Source organism: Oryza glaberrima, chromosome 8, assembly GCF_000147395.1.
Source record: "Oryza glaberrima chromosome 8, OglaRS2, whole genome shotgun sequence".
Classification (NCBI taxonomy): domain Eukaryota; kingdom Viridiplantae; phylum Streptophyta; class Magnoliopsida; order Poales; family Poaceae; genus Oryza; species Oryza glaberrima.
In genome coordinates, this window is record NC_068333.1 from 13,036,316 (window position 1) to 13,052,965 (window position 16,650).

The window sequence follows — 16,650 nt, forward strand, 5'->3', positions numbered from 1 at the left end:
TACTATAGTGGTGGACTGGTGGTGTACTCGTGTTGAGTCTGCCCTCGTAACCACCAACTAACATGTAAGCCTGTGAGATTGGTGGATCTCACATAAGCAATTTAATTGCCAGAAAATCGTCTTTTCACATAAATAGAGGCAAAATACTTTTTTTCTTACTAAATAAATAATTGCAACGCACTGATATTTTGCTAGTTTTCTAAGGATGGTAAATTTTTTCCACAAAATTAAGTTTAGAGACAGCTTGTTCGCTACACTATTTTTTTTTTTTTGGAGATAGTTACCTTGCCCTCTAGCCACTGGCACTTGTTTGATGGATGACTAGCAAATTTCAAAGTCGTGATCTATAGCTGTCCTCTTTCCGTTTGAATTTGGAAATGAAGTTACCTCGCGATTTCGTGAAATATGGAGGTGACATTGAAGAGAAAATTTGATAGGTTGATATTTATATGTGCTCCGTTCATGAGGGGGCAGTTGCCGCGAGAGAGATGGCGGCGGCGGTGCTGAACGCCCTCGCGCCGGCGGCCACCGTCGCGCAGCTCGCCGGCGCGGACGCGGCGGGGCTGGTGTCGGCGATCCTGCAGGCGGTGCGGGCGGCCCGGCGGAACCGGAGGGAGTGCCGCCTCCTGGCGCGGCGCGCGATGATGGTGGGCGACCTGCTGCGGCTGCTGCCGCCGGAGTCGGAGACGATGCGGCGGCCGGAGGTGAGGCGGGCGCTGGACGGGCTGGGCGGCGCGCTCCGGCAGGCGCTGGAGCTCGTGGAATCGTGCCAGGAGAGCGGCGCCGTGCGCGGCTTGATGACGGCGGGGAGGCAGGCGGAGCAGTTCAGGGAGGTGCAGGGCGAGATCAACGACTACATGCTGCTCTTCCCCGTCGTCAGCCACATCGACATCACCCGCCGCCTCGACCTGATTTACGGCCTGCTGCTTCCTGCAGACTCTCAACCCCACCAGGTGAGGTGATTGCTCTTCCTAAATGACATTTATCGAAAAACCGGGGTTAAATTTTTAGATATCGTTGATTCAATTCCACCCCTGATTCCTCTATGATGTAAAATTGTTAATCCCTAGGAGTTACTGTACCATTTTACAATCCTTGGTAATTTCTGAAATAGAGGAATGTTAGTTGTGATGAAGGAATCGTAGGCTCCTAGCTTTGCCAGCACAACCGTTTGGGGGAATTGACTGACAGAGAAATGCCAGGGGCCTTCCGATTAACTCCACAAGGTGGTGGGGCAGTGGGTTAAATGTGCTGGGTTCAAAGCCTCACCCCTTCTAATTATTTGATATTAGGTCATTCCCTATTATTTGCGTCTTTTTTTTTTTGGAATTGACTGAAAAGGCATCAGCGTGGGATCTGACAGAAAAGTTCATATCTAGTGGCTTGCGAAATCCTATAGGAGGAAGAGGAGGCTACTAAGTCGAGGGCCATCACAAAGAAGACCACATTTTGGAGGAGGTTAACCAAAGAGATTGCCTGTTTGTCTCCACCACACTGGGAGTTCGCCAAAATTAAGAAAACAATTTTGATGTCCATGGCATATTAGCCAAGCAACAATGGCAGCTGTGGTACCAAAAAAATATATTTAAGTGAACTAGTGGCATGAAACAGAATGGCAAAATTGCGTTGGCAAATAAGGAAACCACAAACCAGTTAATATTCAGAACCAAATCATGATTTTTTTTTCTAAAATTGTGCATGATAAACTATTGTCCTCTGCTTGATTTTCAGTGATTAACATCGTATTGAACTGTATTCCAGATGCCAGAGGATGCGCCAGGTTCACCTGGCGACCATTTTGAAGCTGATGTTAGGTTGGTCAGATGTTACCAATGTATTTTGTAAATATGTGACACACGACAGTGTTCAGATGCACATTTGTGATATTTTTAACCATGCATTGTTGTTCGAATTGTATTAATCATGCATTATGTACAGTACAATCCATTAGAATCATGCTTTTCCAAAGTCCACACAGTAAAACAAACACATTCTCTTGAGCTCCAGGATAAACATCGTTCATGTATTTAGCTCTGCTAGACTACGAAGTAACATTCCTTTCTTACTCTGATTAAGGGTAAAGAGTTTTTTTTTCTTTCTAAAATAGTGAAAAGGTTTTTTCATACTCATGTGGCCAAAAAAGGAACTCTATCTTTTCATGTGTGTAACTTTCAGGAATGTGGAGATCACTGCAGCTGAGGTAATTCCGTTTGAAAGCAATCAAACTATAACAGAGCCTTTTGAGTTCGGTGAACACCAAGTAGCAGGTGTGTGCTGACTTCTAGTGCACATATTTATTTATTTATTTTATTTAGATATATGAAGTAATCCAAACATTAAACAGTGTAAAGTAAAAAAAAATTCTACCAGCAGACTTGGTAGGAATTATGTTGGCTAAAAAATGAAGTTCTACAAAAAAAATTCTTATACATGAAGTAATGCAAAAAGAAAAAAAATGGCAACTGAATTCTGGGGGTCCAAAAGGAGATTTAGTGTAGGTTTTGACAATGTATCGAACCTTTTGTTCTGTTTCCATTAATGGAAATTGGGGGATGCCCTCTTGATCCGTAAAGGAAAGTAATGCAAAAATTTGTATGTTCTTATAAATAATGTTTTGGGACATTGTATCTAGGTCATCAGGAAGGTTTGGAAGAGCTGCTGTCCAAAGTGCAGAGGTTGAAATGGCTTTGCTGGTGGTCTCAGCATGATTCTCTAGGTTGGTCACAAAAGTCATCTCAGCATCCACCATGATGCGCATCCTTGTGTTGAGTACCACATCCGACATTTAAAAAGGATTCAATTATTATAACTTTATCCTGTTAAACATAAATAAACTGTTAAATTCTGCTAAAAGAAATTTTAATGCATGAAATTAACCGAACTCCATTCCTTTTGACAGAGCGTCCATCAACTTATGACTTATTAAAGGCTGCTACAAATAATTTCTCATCTAAAAGTAAAATTGCAAGTGGGGGTTGGGCTACTGTTTACAAGGTAGTTCACAATTTTCCATGCCCTTATTATATGTGTTATCGTATAAGCATTTTAGGATGAAGCTGAAAGCAATAGTCATATTTTTTCTGATTGTTTAAAATATCTTATCAATCATCAGAACATTTTTTTATAATAATCAGAATATGAATATTCTTTAATTGTGTTACATAGTTCTTGTGTTTATTAGTAAATGATAATGAGATAAGGAACTGAGTTTATGCTAAATTATGACTCTTTTTACCTTAGTGCCAGATCATCGATTGAATGACTCGAACAAAGCCAATTTGTTGGCATGCTTATGTATATAAAGCACTGCGATATATTCAACTAGATGAAACCCCGCGCGTTGGTGCGGGAGTTTAGTATGATAATAGTAGAAATAACGTGTAACATAGCTAGACGTTTTAAGCTTATAGAATTTTTATTTTTTTATCGATCATTGGAAAAAGGCTATAAACCATTAAGTTGATGTGGTTTATGATAATTTAAATGGTATATAGATTGATAATCCAAAAAAAAGTAAGGTGGTGTGACTTCATGAAAGAAGAAAATGGGGGAAATGATTTAGACAATAGATTAATCATTTAAAGGCTAGAAACAATAATATGGTTTAATGGGAGAATATAGATACTGTAGAAATTGATGGGGATATATATGTTGAAATATTATGTAAATTATGTGGGATGATGATTTAACATGCTTGAATTTGAAAGCTTCAAAATATAATTAAATATAGATGATATAACATGTTTGCATGAGGTTTAAGATTTAATAATTGCTAATGAATGATAATGTGGTATCTTTGCATATCGAGTTTTAGGATGTAATGAGTTGTAACTTTATAGATAGTATAGATAAGCTTATAGAAAACACATAAGATGCCATGGCCCAAACCTATGCATCTTGTAAACAGCATTGAGGTATACCCTTTTAGGTATATAAGGTGTTGGAAATGAATTTGTCCAGCATAATTTAACTGAAGGTACAATATGCAAAACTATTTTTTTTTTGTATTTGTAGAACGGGCAAGGAATATTGTAGTTATTTAATTATTCTAATTTTGTTTGTACGTTCCCTTTATATGTTGTAACCAACTGCACACTTATATGTCTGTTGGTCCTTGATGTCTCTGGTTTGAAATATAGCCAAGCAAGATATATATGATATACTAGGAGACAACTCATTTTCTATCTGGACAAATAACTCTGGCATCAAGAATAAGTTTTAGAAAACCCCAAATTTCTTGTCGAAGTGCAGAAAATACCAAGTATTATAACTTGTCATATATAACACCGGGTTTTATAAATGTTTCTGAAAGCCCCATTGCAAATCCAATTCCAATCCTACATATTTTACTATCTTGGAAACAATAGCCCAAAACAACAAAAGAATTAAAGACTTCATCATAATTAAGTAATGTACAGTTCAACACGCATAAAGATTTTGTGAAAATGTGATAAAAATTTAAGTAAAAATATGTGATCAACATGTCACAGGGTGTTATGAGACCCTAAGACAAGAAACCTCCGGTTATATATGTACCACAACCATCAGACCCAGGGTTTTCTACAACTTCAACCATAAAACCTTGGTTTTCTGCATTTACTCTTATATTCATGTTAAAGGAGCATTTGATTTTATTAGTTTTTTTGTATGAGTGGTTCAAGGAGAACAAAATTTAGGGTCTATTAGGCACAGCACCAGCTCTAGCTCCACCTCTCCTGGAGCCGGAGTTCAGCCAAACAGTTTCAGCTCCACCAAAAATAGGAGCGAAGCTGGGTGGAGCTCTCTCACAAAATGAACTAGAGAAGTGGGGCTGGGTTTAGGCAGCTTCACAAGTGCACTCCAGACCCAACTCCTGGAGCTAAATTTAGGAGTTAGAGCTTTACCAAACAGGCCCTTAATACCTAGCTGTGGTTTCGAAGGGCACAATGGTCACTTCCTTTGGCTTTCCTTTTTGATGTTGCAATATAGAGAAAACTAACATTTTATACACTAACAAGATTAAGGTGTAAAAGTGAAGGTAGCCTAGTCAGTGATCAAGACCCCTTTGCTCCACATGCTTGGATTTTTTTAACGTTAAGTTTGGATGTTGACGAGATTGATTTTGCATAAACTTGGGCTAATATGTATATGCATAATCCCTCATATGGTTAGGATATTCAAACACTTACAATATGCAAAAGCTTTGCTGCACAGATTGATAATCAATCTCATTTAGAGAAAATATCTTTTTCAGTTTTTCACTTCACTTTCCAGGCTCAAATGCGTAATAGTCTTGAGATTGCAATCAAAGTATATCCTATGGGCACGGGAGAAAAACGTGTATTTTCCCAGTACGAAAGGGAGCTTAATTTACTTACGAAGCTTCAGCATACGAATATAATTAAACTTCTTGGACACTGCACTGGAGAATGGGAGCTGATTTTGATATATGAATATATGCCCAATGGGAGCTTGGACAAATTTATACATGGTATATCTTTCTTGGATCTTGTATACATTGTTTATTATTGAACCAATTTCCACGTATTGTATTGATCTTGTATACATTGTTTATTATTGAACAAATTTATAAATAATTGCCATGTTGCAGGCCCAAATAGAGAAGTATCGTTTGACTGGTTTTCGTGCTTCAAAATAATTCAAGGGATAGCAGAGGGTCTGCTCTATCTACACACGTATGAAGCTGAGATATGCATTGTGCATAGGGATTTGAAACCGAGCAACATTCTGCTTGATTCAGATATGAATGCTAAGATAGGTGATTTTGGTATAGCTAAAACTATAAGCCCGGCACGGCTGCAAGACACATATGTATCAGGCACATTGTGAGAAATTATGAAACGCGTGGATGATTAGATTTTATAATTTTACATCCATTAAATTCTTCTGACTGGTAATGTGTACTGATTCTATCTCTTGAATTGCAGTGGGTATATTGCTCCTGAATATCTTCGTGGAGGTATTTTATCAACAAAGGTTGATGTATATGCCTATGGTGTCATTCTTCTAGAGATTATTACTGGCAGGAGGTCCTGTATTCCCTGTCTAAAAGATGATGAGTATGTGCATTTAACTGAGTATGTAAGTAAATTATAATCTAAACGCTATTCAATCTCTAAATTTTGGGCCAACATCCAAACAAATTAAAGAAAACTGCATAATATTTTGTACACCCTCCATTTCAAATTACTTCTTGTTGTAGATTTGTCCAAGTCAAACATTTTAATTTTTAACCCTGAAGTACCTCCACGTAGAACGACAACTAATTAGAACGGAGGGAGTACATATTTATAGGACATTTTCTGAAAGACGATTCTTTTCGCAGGCCTGGGATCTATGGAGAACCGGAAGATCAGCTGAGCTTCTAGATGCAGCATTGCGCAATGAGGCTCGAATTGCTGAGATAACAAGCTGCATTCAGATAGCGTTGTTGTGTGTTCAGAAGGATCCGGCTGACCGGCCTTCCATGTTGGATGTGCTTGCGATGCTAAGAGATGAGAAGATTGTAGCTGCCCCTAAGAAACCAGGTGATCTTCTCCTTGGAGACGAAACGAGCGTAGAGTCAGGTGATCTTCTCCTTGGAGAGGAAACGAGTGGAGAGGCTGCACATTGGTTCGCAAGCAGCGGCGCTACTTGCAGTTCTACTGAGTTCACGGTGCCCCGGTGAGGAGATTTTGTCATATTTGAAGCTGGTGGCTACTTAAGGTGCAAGTACGTTATGTATAAAGCTATTACCTTTGATTATTCACAGCGTTGCAAGCAAAATAAGCATGGTGAATGTGTATTTCAGATTCTGAGTAATTACGGATTTACCATATGTGATGGAAATAAATTAAACATACAGAAGGTGGAATGTATAGTATATCATAAATATTTTAGACAAAATTGGCTACAAGCAATATAATTCTGTGGCATTTGCTTATGGGCGAAAGTAAAAAACCAAACATTTACTGAAACACTAGCAATTTTGTTGCATTTTGCTATAGAACACTGACAATTAAAATAGTAGCCCTGTACGTGGAAGATAGGCAGAGACGGAAGAATCAGATGATAGAGTTTGTGTCGAATACGTGTACATGGTAGGTTATAATTTAGGACTTGGAGTTGTATTAGATATAGAAATATAGTAAGAGTCAGATTCTATTCTAGAATTGATCTTAAATAAAGAGGTAGACTTGTTGGAACCACATGATGACTTAGCATAGCGATATGTAATGGCTGCTGACGGTGTCCGGCCAAGGGTCATTGTAACTTTAATATACTGTATTATGCTAAATTGGGAAGTAGTGTCCGTAATTAGTGCCCCTAGGATGTAGGCTTCGGTTGAACCTCGTTAATAAATATCGTGGCCTGGCTCGGTATCATTATCGTGTTTGGATCTCATATGATATTTTTCTTCCACGTAGTATACAAACTCTATTTGCGTATGTATACAAAGTTTGTATACGACGTATACAAAGTTGTATACATATGTATAAAACCCCCGAAAAAATATGCACATATACAAAGTTTGTCTACACATATACAAAATTGTATATACAGTTTTACTTTGTATAGGTGTATACAAAGTTTATATGCAGAGAAAAAACAAAAAAAACCATAAGAAACTGAAATAACCGGAGAAGAAATGGAAAGAAAAAACCAGAAAAAAAACGTGCCACGCAGTTCTGCCAGGCCCTTCTCTCCACGCGCACCACATGCATTAGGGATTTTGCCACCTATAGGAGGTATGGAACCCCGACCCGATCTTGGTGGAGTAGTTTGTTTTTACTTTGTTTATTTACGGCGGTTTCGTTCCCCCTCCATCCGAATTATTGACCATGTTCCATGGATTGTATGACATCGAATATATGTTTCATCTAAACCCAATCTCCATTGCTTTTATGAGTGTTTTTGCTCATCTGTACAAGGGCTGTTTTGGCGTTGTTACACACACATTCAAATTGTTGTTTTGAAACGTACATCTTCTAAATTGTTGCCATAATTTACACCCAGCTTGCAAGTTCGTACGCCATGAGTCAATATCATAGTTCCGAAAATATTCATAATATACATGGAGTTGTCCCAAATACACAACAAGACATGTTTTACTTGGCGTTTCAAGCACACAATACTTTATTATAGGTTTACCATTTGTTGGTCGAGGCTTGCTTACCCAACTCTTCATAATAGTGGTACAGCTAGCTGCAGATGATCAGTATATATACTGATGAAATGATTTTCCCCTTGTCAGGTCGAATGATTACCTGGCTCTAGCTTGTGCTTCCTTGAAGCGTTCTTGTGCTTCTTTCACAAGAGAAGAGAGAGATCTAGCAGGCTTGATTGCCTCATGATCATTACCAGCAAAGAACATGCATTTATCAAGTTCTAACAAGTTCTCTGAAGCCTTGGTCAGTACATGATTTCGATCATGTTCATTGAAGTCCTTGGCGCAGCTCAGTTTGTGCTGAATTGCTAGTATAGCCACCTGACAGGAAAGCTTCACTATTCTCAGACAGTCAGCTGTGGCATCGTTATTTACATCTATTATCTCTATCAGCTTCTTCAACAGTTCTCTGTCCACATGAGCAACATTAGAGAAGTCATCTGCATCAATCAGTTTCTCGCATATCACCATTGTAAGGGATAGCAAGGCCGCAAGCAATTTCTTTTCCTGAGATAGTTTATCATCTTGCTCCGTAGGGGACTTGTCCTGAACGGCATCTTTTGGCGGTTGGCTTTCTTCATCTCTGGCTATTGCAGAATAGTCGCTTCCTCTCGCCTCTGTCGCAGCACCTGCATAGTTGCTTGAATCTGAACCTGCCACTGTATTTCTTTCCGTATTACTGGACAATATTAGGCCCAGAACCTGTATATAGCAGCACAAAATAAAAGTTATCTCAAAGGAATAAGAATATACACAATACTCCCTCCATTTCATATCATACATCGTTTGATTTTTTTCCAAGTCAAACTTTGTTAAGTTTATATTTTTTTGTAAACTTGGTCAAACTTAAAAGAAATTTGACTAGGAAAAAAATCAAAACGATTTATAATTGAGAGAAACGATTTTACAATCGTGCCATGTATGTATATGCTGATTCAGTGAAATGAAATACCTACCGCAAACTACTATGATTCAGTGATCACACATCACTTAATTTAGGCATCAAATTAGCACTAGCAGGAAACATAACACTATTTACGGTTTAGAGTTTAGACCAAGAGGAGGAAATAGCAGAGATTTACCGTTGTCAAAAGATTGATGGCATCCTGCTTCGATAGTTGGCAGCTCTTCAGGAAGCGAGAACATAGGTACTCCAATATTGCTGCTGCGCTAATCTGGCACTGCTTGTCCTTGACAAGCATTTCAGTGAGTTGATCAACCACGGTGCCGTATCTCCTTATATCCAAACCATCCTTGGAGTCGCCTTCACACAAGATTTCCATGATGGTCCCTGCTATCCCGTCGCCGTTACTTGGAGTTGAGAGAGATTTTACAAGCAGTTCACCTGCTTTTCTCCTCAATCTTCCCATGTTATCCTTGTTGCCGAAGAAGATGTACCGAAGCAGACTAACAAACTCTTCCTTGGTCATGAGCCCAGTATAAGGCCCCAATGCAACCTGTGCAAGGATCTGTAGTGCCGGTTCCTGCAGTCGAAGCCAGCGATCGTTGCTTCGCTTGATAATACGTAGCAAGTTGCTTACCATGTCCTGGCTAGTTGAGGTTTCCTGGAGCAGCCTTGTGCTGGCTTCTCCAGGAGAACTGATAAGCCTGGCCAGGACTCTGAGCGATGTGCTTAATATGTCAAACCATACATCATCGTCTTCGCAAACGGCGTCAAGGAAAGCACGTGAAGTGATCGGAGCTGTGATCTTGGACAGCAGGCCTTGGGTGTCGCATATCTCTCTGCAGTTGTGATCGTCGCCAGCGAGCCTCTCGATGATTAGCAGGATTAGTTCTTTAGCTCCTCTGGGCTTGAAGGAACTTGCACTCTTCCTCCTTTTGACGTCCTCACGGAGCCTCTCTCTTCTAGCTTCCATCAATTGTTTGGAACTGCTGACTCATCCGGTTCTTGTCCTCTTCTTATTTGCGTCCATGTTGCCTACTTGGCGATGACAAACTGACTCGTTGGTCAGCAGTAGTGTCAGTATGACTCCTCTCTGATGACGTACTGTTGAAAAGCTTGCATCGGCGAACCACATGTGTCATGCTTTTGGTGGTGTCCAGCACAATCAAGAAGGGAAGACACGGATTGCAGTGCTCCTGGGAACCGAGCTATGTGTAGGTCGCCGGCGATGCCCGCCATAATCCTTGCAGCACGCTCCCTTATCTCTCTTTCATCCAGGGTCCAACTTGTCGGGCGCGAGAGCATCGTGAGCAGATTTTGGATGGAATGCCTGGAGGATAGCATGTGGCGCCGTACAGATCTCGTCTTCTTGACGACGAACGTGTCGAGCATCCGTACTCCGGTGAGATGGTCATCATGATATCCAGACTCGAGCAGGATATTTGCACATTTCGATGTGGTTTCTTGAAGGTATCCCGTGGGCTGAAAACCCCACTACCGTTCGAACCCGCATTCCGTGTACGCTCTCCATGACTTTGACCATCACAAGTCTGCGCAACAGGAACCAGCTATAGAAGCCCACACCGTGAATCAGAGCAAGAGAGTAGAAGGCAAACAATGCTGCCTTGAGTTTTCCTTTGCCGGCATCATCGGAGCTGTAGTAATCCAGCTGTATGAGGCGCATCACTGATATCACGATGGACACCATCGGCCCAAACATAATCACAAAGTAACTGAAACCCACTAGACGGAATGACAATATATACCAGGGGGATACAAGTAGCCAATAAGCAACAAGATGCACAAGCAGCTCCACGTTATGTCATAGCAAGGGTTTTTAATTTTGTCACTTTTATGTACTAACGGTTTGATAGCCCCATCCACACTGCCGATAATACCCATTATTGTGTTTTCCGTTGCCATGACAGTCTTCTCGCCGTAGTCATCGAGGGTCAAGATCCTGGTGTGCTGATTAACTACTAATATATATTTAGATTAGGGTGTGAAAGCAATCAATCATTTCAATATAATTACATAAATACTATAGAACAACCTCCCATCCACATGGGATGACTAAATAACCATCCACCTGCACATCTTATCCATATCAGTAAATCACGTATTCTCCTTCCCCTCCCCCCTCTCTTTCTCCATCTCCCTCTATCCCTCTCTCTCCTCCTTCCCCCCTCCTCTCTCTCTCTCCCCCCTTCACCCTCATGGCTCATCGGTGGTGGGCATTATGCAGCCATCGGTCCATGTGGTCAAAGGCGACCAGTGTGCTACCGTGAAAGGCCGATCCACTCGAGGTGGAGGGATCGTGGGCGCGATTCTTGAGGCTTCTTCGAGGTGGTGACAAATCAGATCGGCGAGCTTTTTGTTGGTTTTTTGTGTGGTTTTTAAGCATTTGAGAGGTGATTTCTTAGGTTAGTTTAGCTCATTGATTTGAGTTAGCTAGCCATATTGAAGGATTTTGTGTGCCTTTTCCTATACTCGATTACTTGTTTTTAGGGGCAATGGAAACGTGTAGGAATGTTCTGGCTATGGGGGTAGTTTGTTCTTGTTTTTATTAGATTTTTTCTAGAGTTGAAATTATTTCTGTTGATTTTTCTTGAGTTTTCTCTTGATACATGGATGTCCTTTTGGATATCTCAGTGATTCTCTAATAGTATCATGATACTATAGTGTATCATGTCGGTGATATCATGATACTCATGTATCAGACATGATATCTAACGATATCATAGGTGATACCTACAAGTATCATGCTTAGTACCTGGGTACCACGGTCTAGTACCCAGGTACCAGACTTTCGATACCAAGATCTGGTACCTATGGACCCGATACCTGGTACCTAGGTATCAGGTATCGGATCTAGTACTTATAGGCATAGTTATTAAGACCGGACCGGTGAATGAACCGCTTGAGCTCTTGGTTCACTGGTTTAGTGGTCGGACCAGTGGTTTCACCGGTCCAACCTGGTTTGATTAGTAATATAGAATAAATGTTTTTCTACTGTCACGAGCTGTACAATGGTCACTTGGCTAGCGCGTGGTGCACTCAACCCATGACCTGAGGTCGAATCTCCATCCCCACCAGTTTTCTTTGGATTTTACGTGCGCCTGCGTTGGTGCCAACTAGTTGGGCCCTTCTCTCGGCCCATTAACCGAACTTGGCTGGTTCAACCAGCTCGGTTTAACCTCCGGTTCATACAAAAACCACCCGGGTTAACCGGTTTCATCCGGTCCGACTGCATGCCCGACCTTTTCAGGGGACCGGACTGGCGGGGGTCCTGGTTCTAGTTTTTTTCCTACCGGACCGCCGATCCAGTTCTAATAACTGTGCCTATAGGTATTAGGTTTGGTATCCTAGGTACTTGGTATCAAGTCGAGGAGAGAGACGATCGACATGCCACTAGCTCTTCTTCTCCCTTCCTCTCCTCGATGCCGAGCAAGGGAGGGAGCAAGGGAGAGCGTTGCTGCTTCATTGTGTTCTTCTTCTCCCTTCCTCTCCTCGATGCCGAGCAAGGGAGGGAGCAAGGGAGAGCGTGTTTGGTATCCTAGGTACTTGGTATCAAGTCGAGGAGAGGGAGAGCGTGTTTGGTATCCTAGGTACTTGGTATCAAGTCGAGGAGAGAGACGATCGACATGCCACTAGCTCTTCTTCTCCCTTCCTCTCCTCGATGCCGAGCAAGGGAGGGAGCAAGGGAGAGCGTTGCTGCTTCATTGTGTTCTACACATGGTTGCGCAGACATGTAAAGAAAAGAGAAGGGTTCATTAAATGTACCATTCTAACGGTATCCCGTACTGTAGCAGTCATGTATAATTATCTATCTATTATATATTAAAACTTTCAACAAATGCTTCTAAACCATCACATTGTGCTATAATAAATTAGAAAAATAAAAAATATTCTAAGGAAAAAAAAAGCAAAACATCAAGCCCACTAATGAAATTGGTACTGATACTTTTCGTCCATCCGGATGTTTTTTTGGAATCAGATAGGTTCGGTTGGATAGTTCCGGATATTTTCGGATTCGGAAATGAATTCGGATTATTTTTCCTTGAAAATAGAAACAAAAACGGTAAGTGCACTATCCGTCGGAAAGTATTCGGAATTTTTGCGGATATCCGCAAATCCTATCTTACTATAAAGTTGATGGCCACTAACTTCTAAAGGTCAACATGAAAGTGTGCCACATCATCACACACTAGAAATTATTATCTAGAGTACTTTAAATTACATGCAAGTGTACCACATCATCACCCACAAGCAATTATTATCTAGAGTATTTTAAATATCATGCAAATATGACATATCATTTACAATTTTGTTGTATTTTTAGAACTCAATATTCAAGCAATGTCAAATCATTATCTCCACATCATTTTTATATTATTTAAACATATACATTTACCATTTTTAGAAATGTATAACATATATACATATCCCGCAGTAAAGAGCGGGGTATCAACCAGAATATTATATAGGTTCAGGTCGTATATATTTGCTGGTGGTTGGTTTTTTTTTTTGAGAAACACAGTACAAACGCAGGCGCTCACAACGTGCGCACACTCACCCCTATGAACGCACACACGCACACCCTACCTCTATGAGCACCTTCGGAAGACTGGGCCGACATATCTTGAGACTGACAAAGTCACCACAGGCGTCTCGCTGTCGACGGGTACGACGCCTACCACTGAAAGAATAATTAGCCGTAAATGCGAGCACCCGTGTCAAATCTAGGATTTGAACCTGGGTGGGCTGGTTCCATCACAAGGAACCTAACCAATTGAGCTATGCTCACTTCGCCTGGTGGTTGGTTTTTTATTGATTTAGGAAGATGGTTTTAAGGGTATATGTGGACCTATTCTAGGCCTCTATGCTAATGTTGTGTAAAGCCCCGATTTTCGTTCGGGATTAAAAATAATTTAATAATGCATTTTATAGAAATTAAATAAAAGTTAAATCAATTTAATCAAGTGAAATATTGAGGGAATTAAAATTTTCCTTTAAAAATCATTGGCCGGGAATGTTTTGTGATATTCTTTGTGCCCTAAAATACTCTCTGAAATTTCCCGCGAATTTTCGGAGCTTAATAGCTAATTTTAAAGTCACAAAGCTCATTACATCAATTTAAATAAATTGAAAACCAAATAAAAGCTCCCCTTCCTTCCTTGGGCCGCCTTCAGCCCATGCCTCCCTCCTTTTTGGGCCGCTCGGCCGTTCCCCTCCTTTCCCTTTGCCAAGTCCGCATCACCTCCCCCCCCTCTCTCCCTCTGGCTGACAGGTGGGACCTGTGAGCCCCGCCTATCATCCCCGAGCTCCAGCCGAGTCGGCAACCGCCGCCATGGCCGCCGATTTTGTCCACTCCTCTCGCCGAATACGTGCCACCTCACCCACCGCATCCACCCCGCACGCGCGCGCACGCCCGTGCGACCTTCTCGCGCCCGCAACCACCCCACTCCCCCTCTATCCTCGCAAAAACCGGCCACCAATCTCCTCCATATCGCCGCGCACTCCATCGCCGGTTGCCGCCTCTCCTGGGCTCGATCCCGCCTTCCCGAGCCTATAAAAGTGATCCTCGTGCTCCCCTCCTCCGTTTCCTCCTCCTCCCGAGCTTCCCGCGCCTCCCTACCGCCCTCCCCACGCTGCTCCCGCGCACCGCCGCTTTCCGATGAGCTCCGGCCACCCGCCACCGCTGCTCCACCCACCGCCGCGCCAATCCGCCACCACCGTCGGCTTCGCGGCGCCGTGCCGCAGCCTGGCCCCTACTCCATTTCCCCTCTCCGCCTCCGGAACACCGCCGCGTCGCGCACCACCTCTCTCCGCCGCTGCCATCGACTCCAGTCGCGCGCCACCAACGCTCCCACCGCCGTTGTGCTGCGCCGTTTCCATTGACGGCTTCTCCGCATCAAGCTCCACCCCGGCCTCCACTCCGAACCCACAAAACCACCACCAAAACACCATTCCACCATGCATCCAAGCCACCGCCGCCTCCCGTCGCGTAAAACCGGCCACCACCGCCACCCTAACCACCGCAAGGGCAAGCTCGGCCACCACCTCCCCGTCGATGGAAACTCGCTGAACGTTCGCTTCCCGTGCACCGCCGTCGCTTGTCACCGGAGTTCCGCCACCTCCCTCCGCCTCGAGCTTCGCCGGCCACCGCGTTGCGCCGCCACCGCCGGTGGCCATCCGGCTAGGCTACCGCCGCCAGTGTTCGTCGCTGCTCGGCCGGCCGGTCTAGGCCGCGCCCGCCCTGCCCTATGGCCGCCCGTGGACCGGCGTGGTCCTAGTCCATGGTGCGCCCGAGGCCGCGGTGGTCCGCGTCCACCGTGGGCCTCCCCCTTGAGCCGCTGATGCCCAGGGCCCGCTTGTCGATGCCACCTCCTCCCCTCGGTGGTGTCATAAATGATTAATAATTGCGTCATAATTCGATATTAATTGTAGAAATTGATTTAAATGGCTCAAAACTTCTAAATTCATATCTATTTCATGCGAACTCCGAATTGAGCCATTCAACTTGCAAAATTCATCTAAAATTGAGATCTACATGTTTGTTTACTTTTTATGTACTATTTCATTGGTGTTTATTAGAGTTTTTCCTCATTTTGCGTGCCAGCGTGTAGAATCCGTTGTTTCGGAAGATCGCGGTTGCAAGGAAAAGTGTTCAGAAGATCGTTTGAAGAAGCAAGGCAAGTCACACATTCCCCTTGAGCATGTTGATCCCAATTTACAAATGTTTTACCATTTGCAAATAAATATGCATGTTTTGCGAATTACATGGGATCAGGGTTTACCTATCTGCTTGCTTGTGCCATGTTTACTTGATATCTGTCCTTTGTCAACCTTGGGTAATAAATCGACTAGCTTAGGTTACTTATGTGACCTAGCTAGAACTATATGCTTAGCCATGCTTAATTACCACTAGCTCAGTTGTTGTGATAATTGCAGTATTAGACCTTTTTATTATCAGAACGACCTGCGTGCTCGAGACACCCGACCATGTTGCATTGGTTGTAATTATCCAACTAAAATGCGACTGAATGGTGGGCTGTGGGTGCATGGTTTTGCTGGTCGCACCTATGGCAATTAAGGACCGGTTCGCGGGATGCACTGGAAGACATACAGCGCTTGCCACAAGCGGGAATGGGTAACTGTCTGACTTGAAGTATAGCTTTCCTCTGGCTGACGTTCCCAGGCAAGAGTGGGCGTGATGGAGTTGGGTCGGCCGGGGTGTTCGGTTGATCGGCTTCCGGATTCACCGTGGCACGAGAGGGGACTGCCCGCCGCCTTACGAGGAGTGGGGGTGAAACCTGAGGTGTGGTGCGATTGGTCAGAGGGGGTTATATGAAGGGTCTTGTCACAATCACTCGACATGGTAACGTGTTCATCATGGGCGCATGATGATGCGGTGACATGCTGGTGGATTGTGTCTCGTGGGTACAGTTGTGCACCTCTGGCCAGAGTAAAACTATTCGAATAGCCATGCCCGCGGTTCTGGGCGATCGATCAGATTCACCGTGATTAGTCTCACACTTAATACATCGACTCAATGCACTGTAGTTCAGATGTATTGGTTGGGCCTGTTCAACATGGT

The 16,650-nt window shown here is 43.0% G+C and overlaps 2 protein-coding genes across 4 annotated transcripts; one reads left to right on the forward strand and one right to left on the reverse strand.

Annotated features, from left to right (window-relative positions):
* The first annotated feature begins 342 nt into the window (after positions 1-342).
* LOC127781165 (cysteine-rich receptor-like protein kinase 43) lies at positions 343-7,012 on the forward strand. Of its 3 annotated transcripts, none has more exons than XM_052308080.1 (9): positions 343-953; positions 1,762-1,814; positions 2,176-2,267; positions 2,633-2,716; positions 2,900-2,994; positions 5,254-5,470; positions 5,591-5,825; positions 5,928-6,059; positions 6,326-6,508. In XM_052308080.1, exons 1-9 carry the CDS (start codon positions 450-452, stop codon positions 6,366-6,368), a joined length of 1,455 nt encoding a protein of 484 aa, XP_052164040.1. In that variant the 5' UTR covers positions 343-449; the 3' UTR covers positions 6,369-6,508. The 3 variants fall into 3 exon arrangements, with proteins under 3 accessions (XP_052164040.1, XP_052164039.1, XP_052164038.1); XM_052308078.1 differs by having other exon boundaries at positions 353-953; positions 5,928-6,081; positions 6,326-7,009; XM_052308079.1 differs by lacking the exons at positions 2,900-2,994; positions 5,254-5,470 and having other exon boundaries at positions 351-953; positions 5,928-6,081; positions 6,326-7,012.
* A 1,230-nt stretch (positions 7,013-8,242) lies between these two features.
* LOC127781307 (uncharacterized) lies at positions 8,243-9,429 on the reverse strand. The gene is made up of 2 exons (XM_052308246.1): positions 9,229-9,429; positions 8,243-8,848 (listed from the first exon to the last, which is right to left on the reverse strand). The coding sequence occupies exons 1-2, from the start codon at positions 9,427-9,429 to the stop codon at positions 8,243-8,245; spliced, it is 807 nt and encodes a 268-aa protein (XP_052164206.1).
* Positions 9,430-16,650: the final 7,221 nt, after the last annotated feature.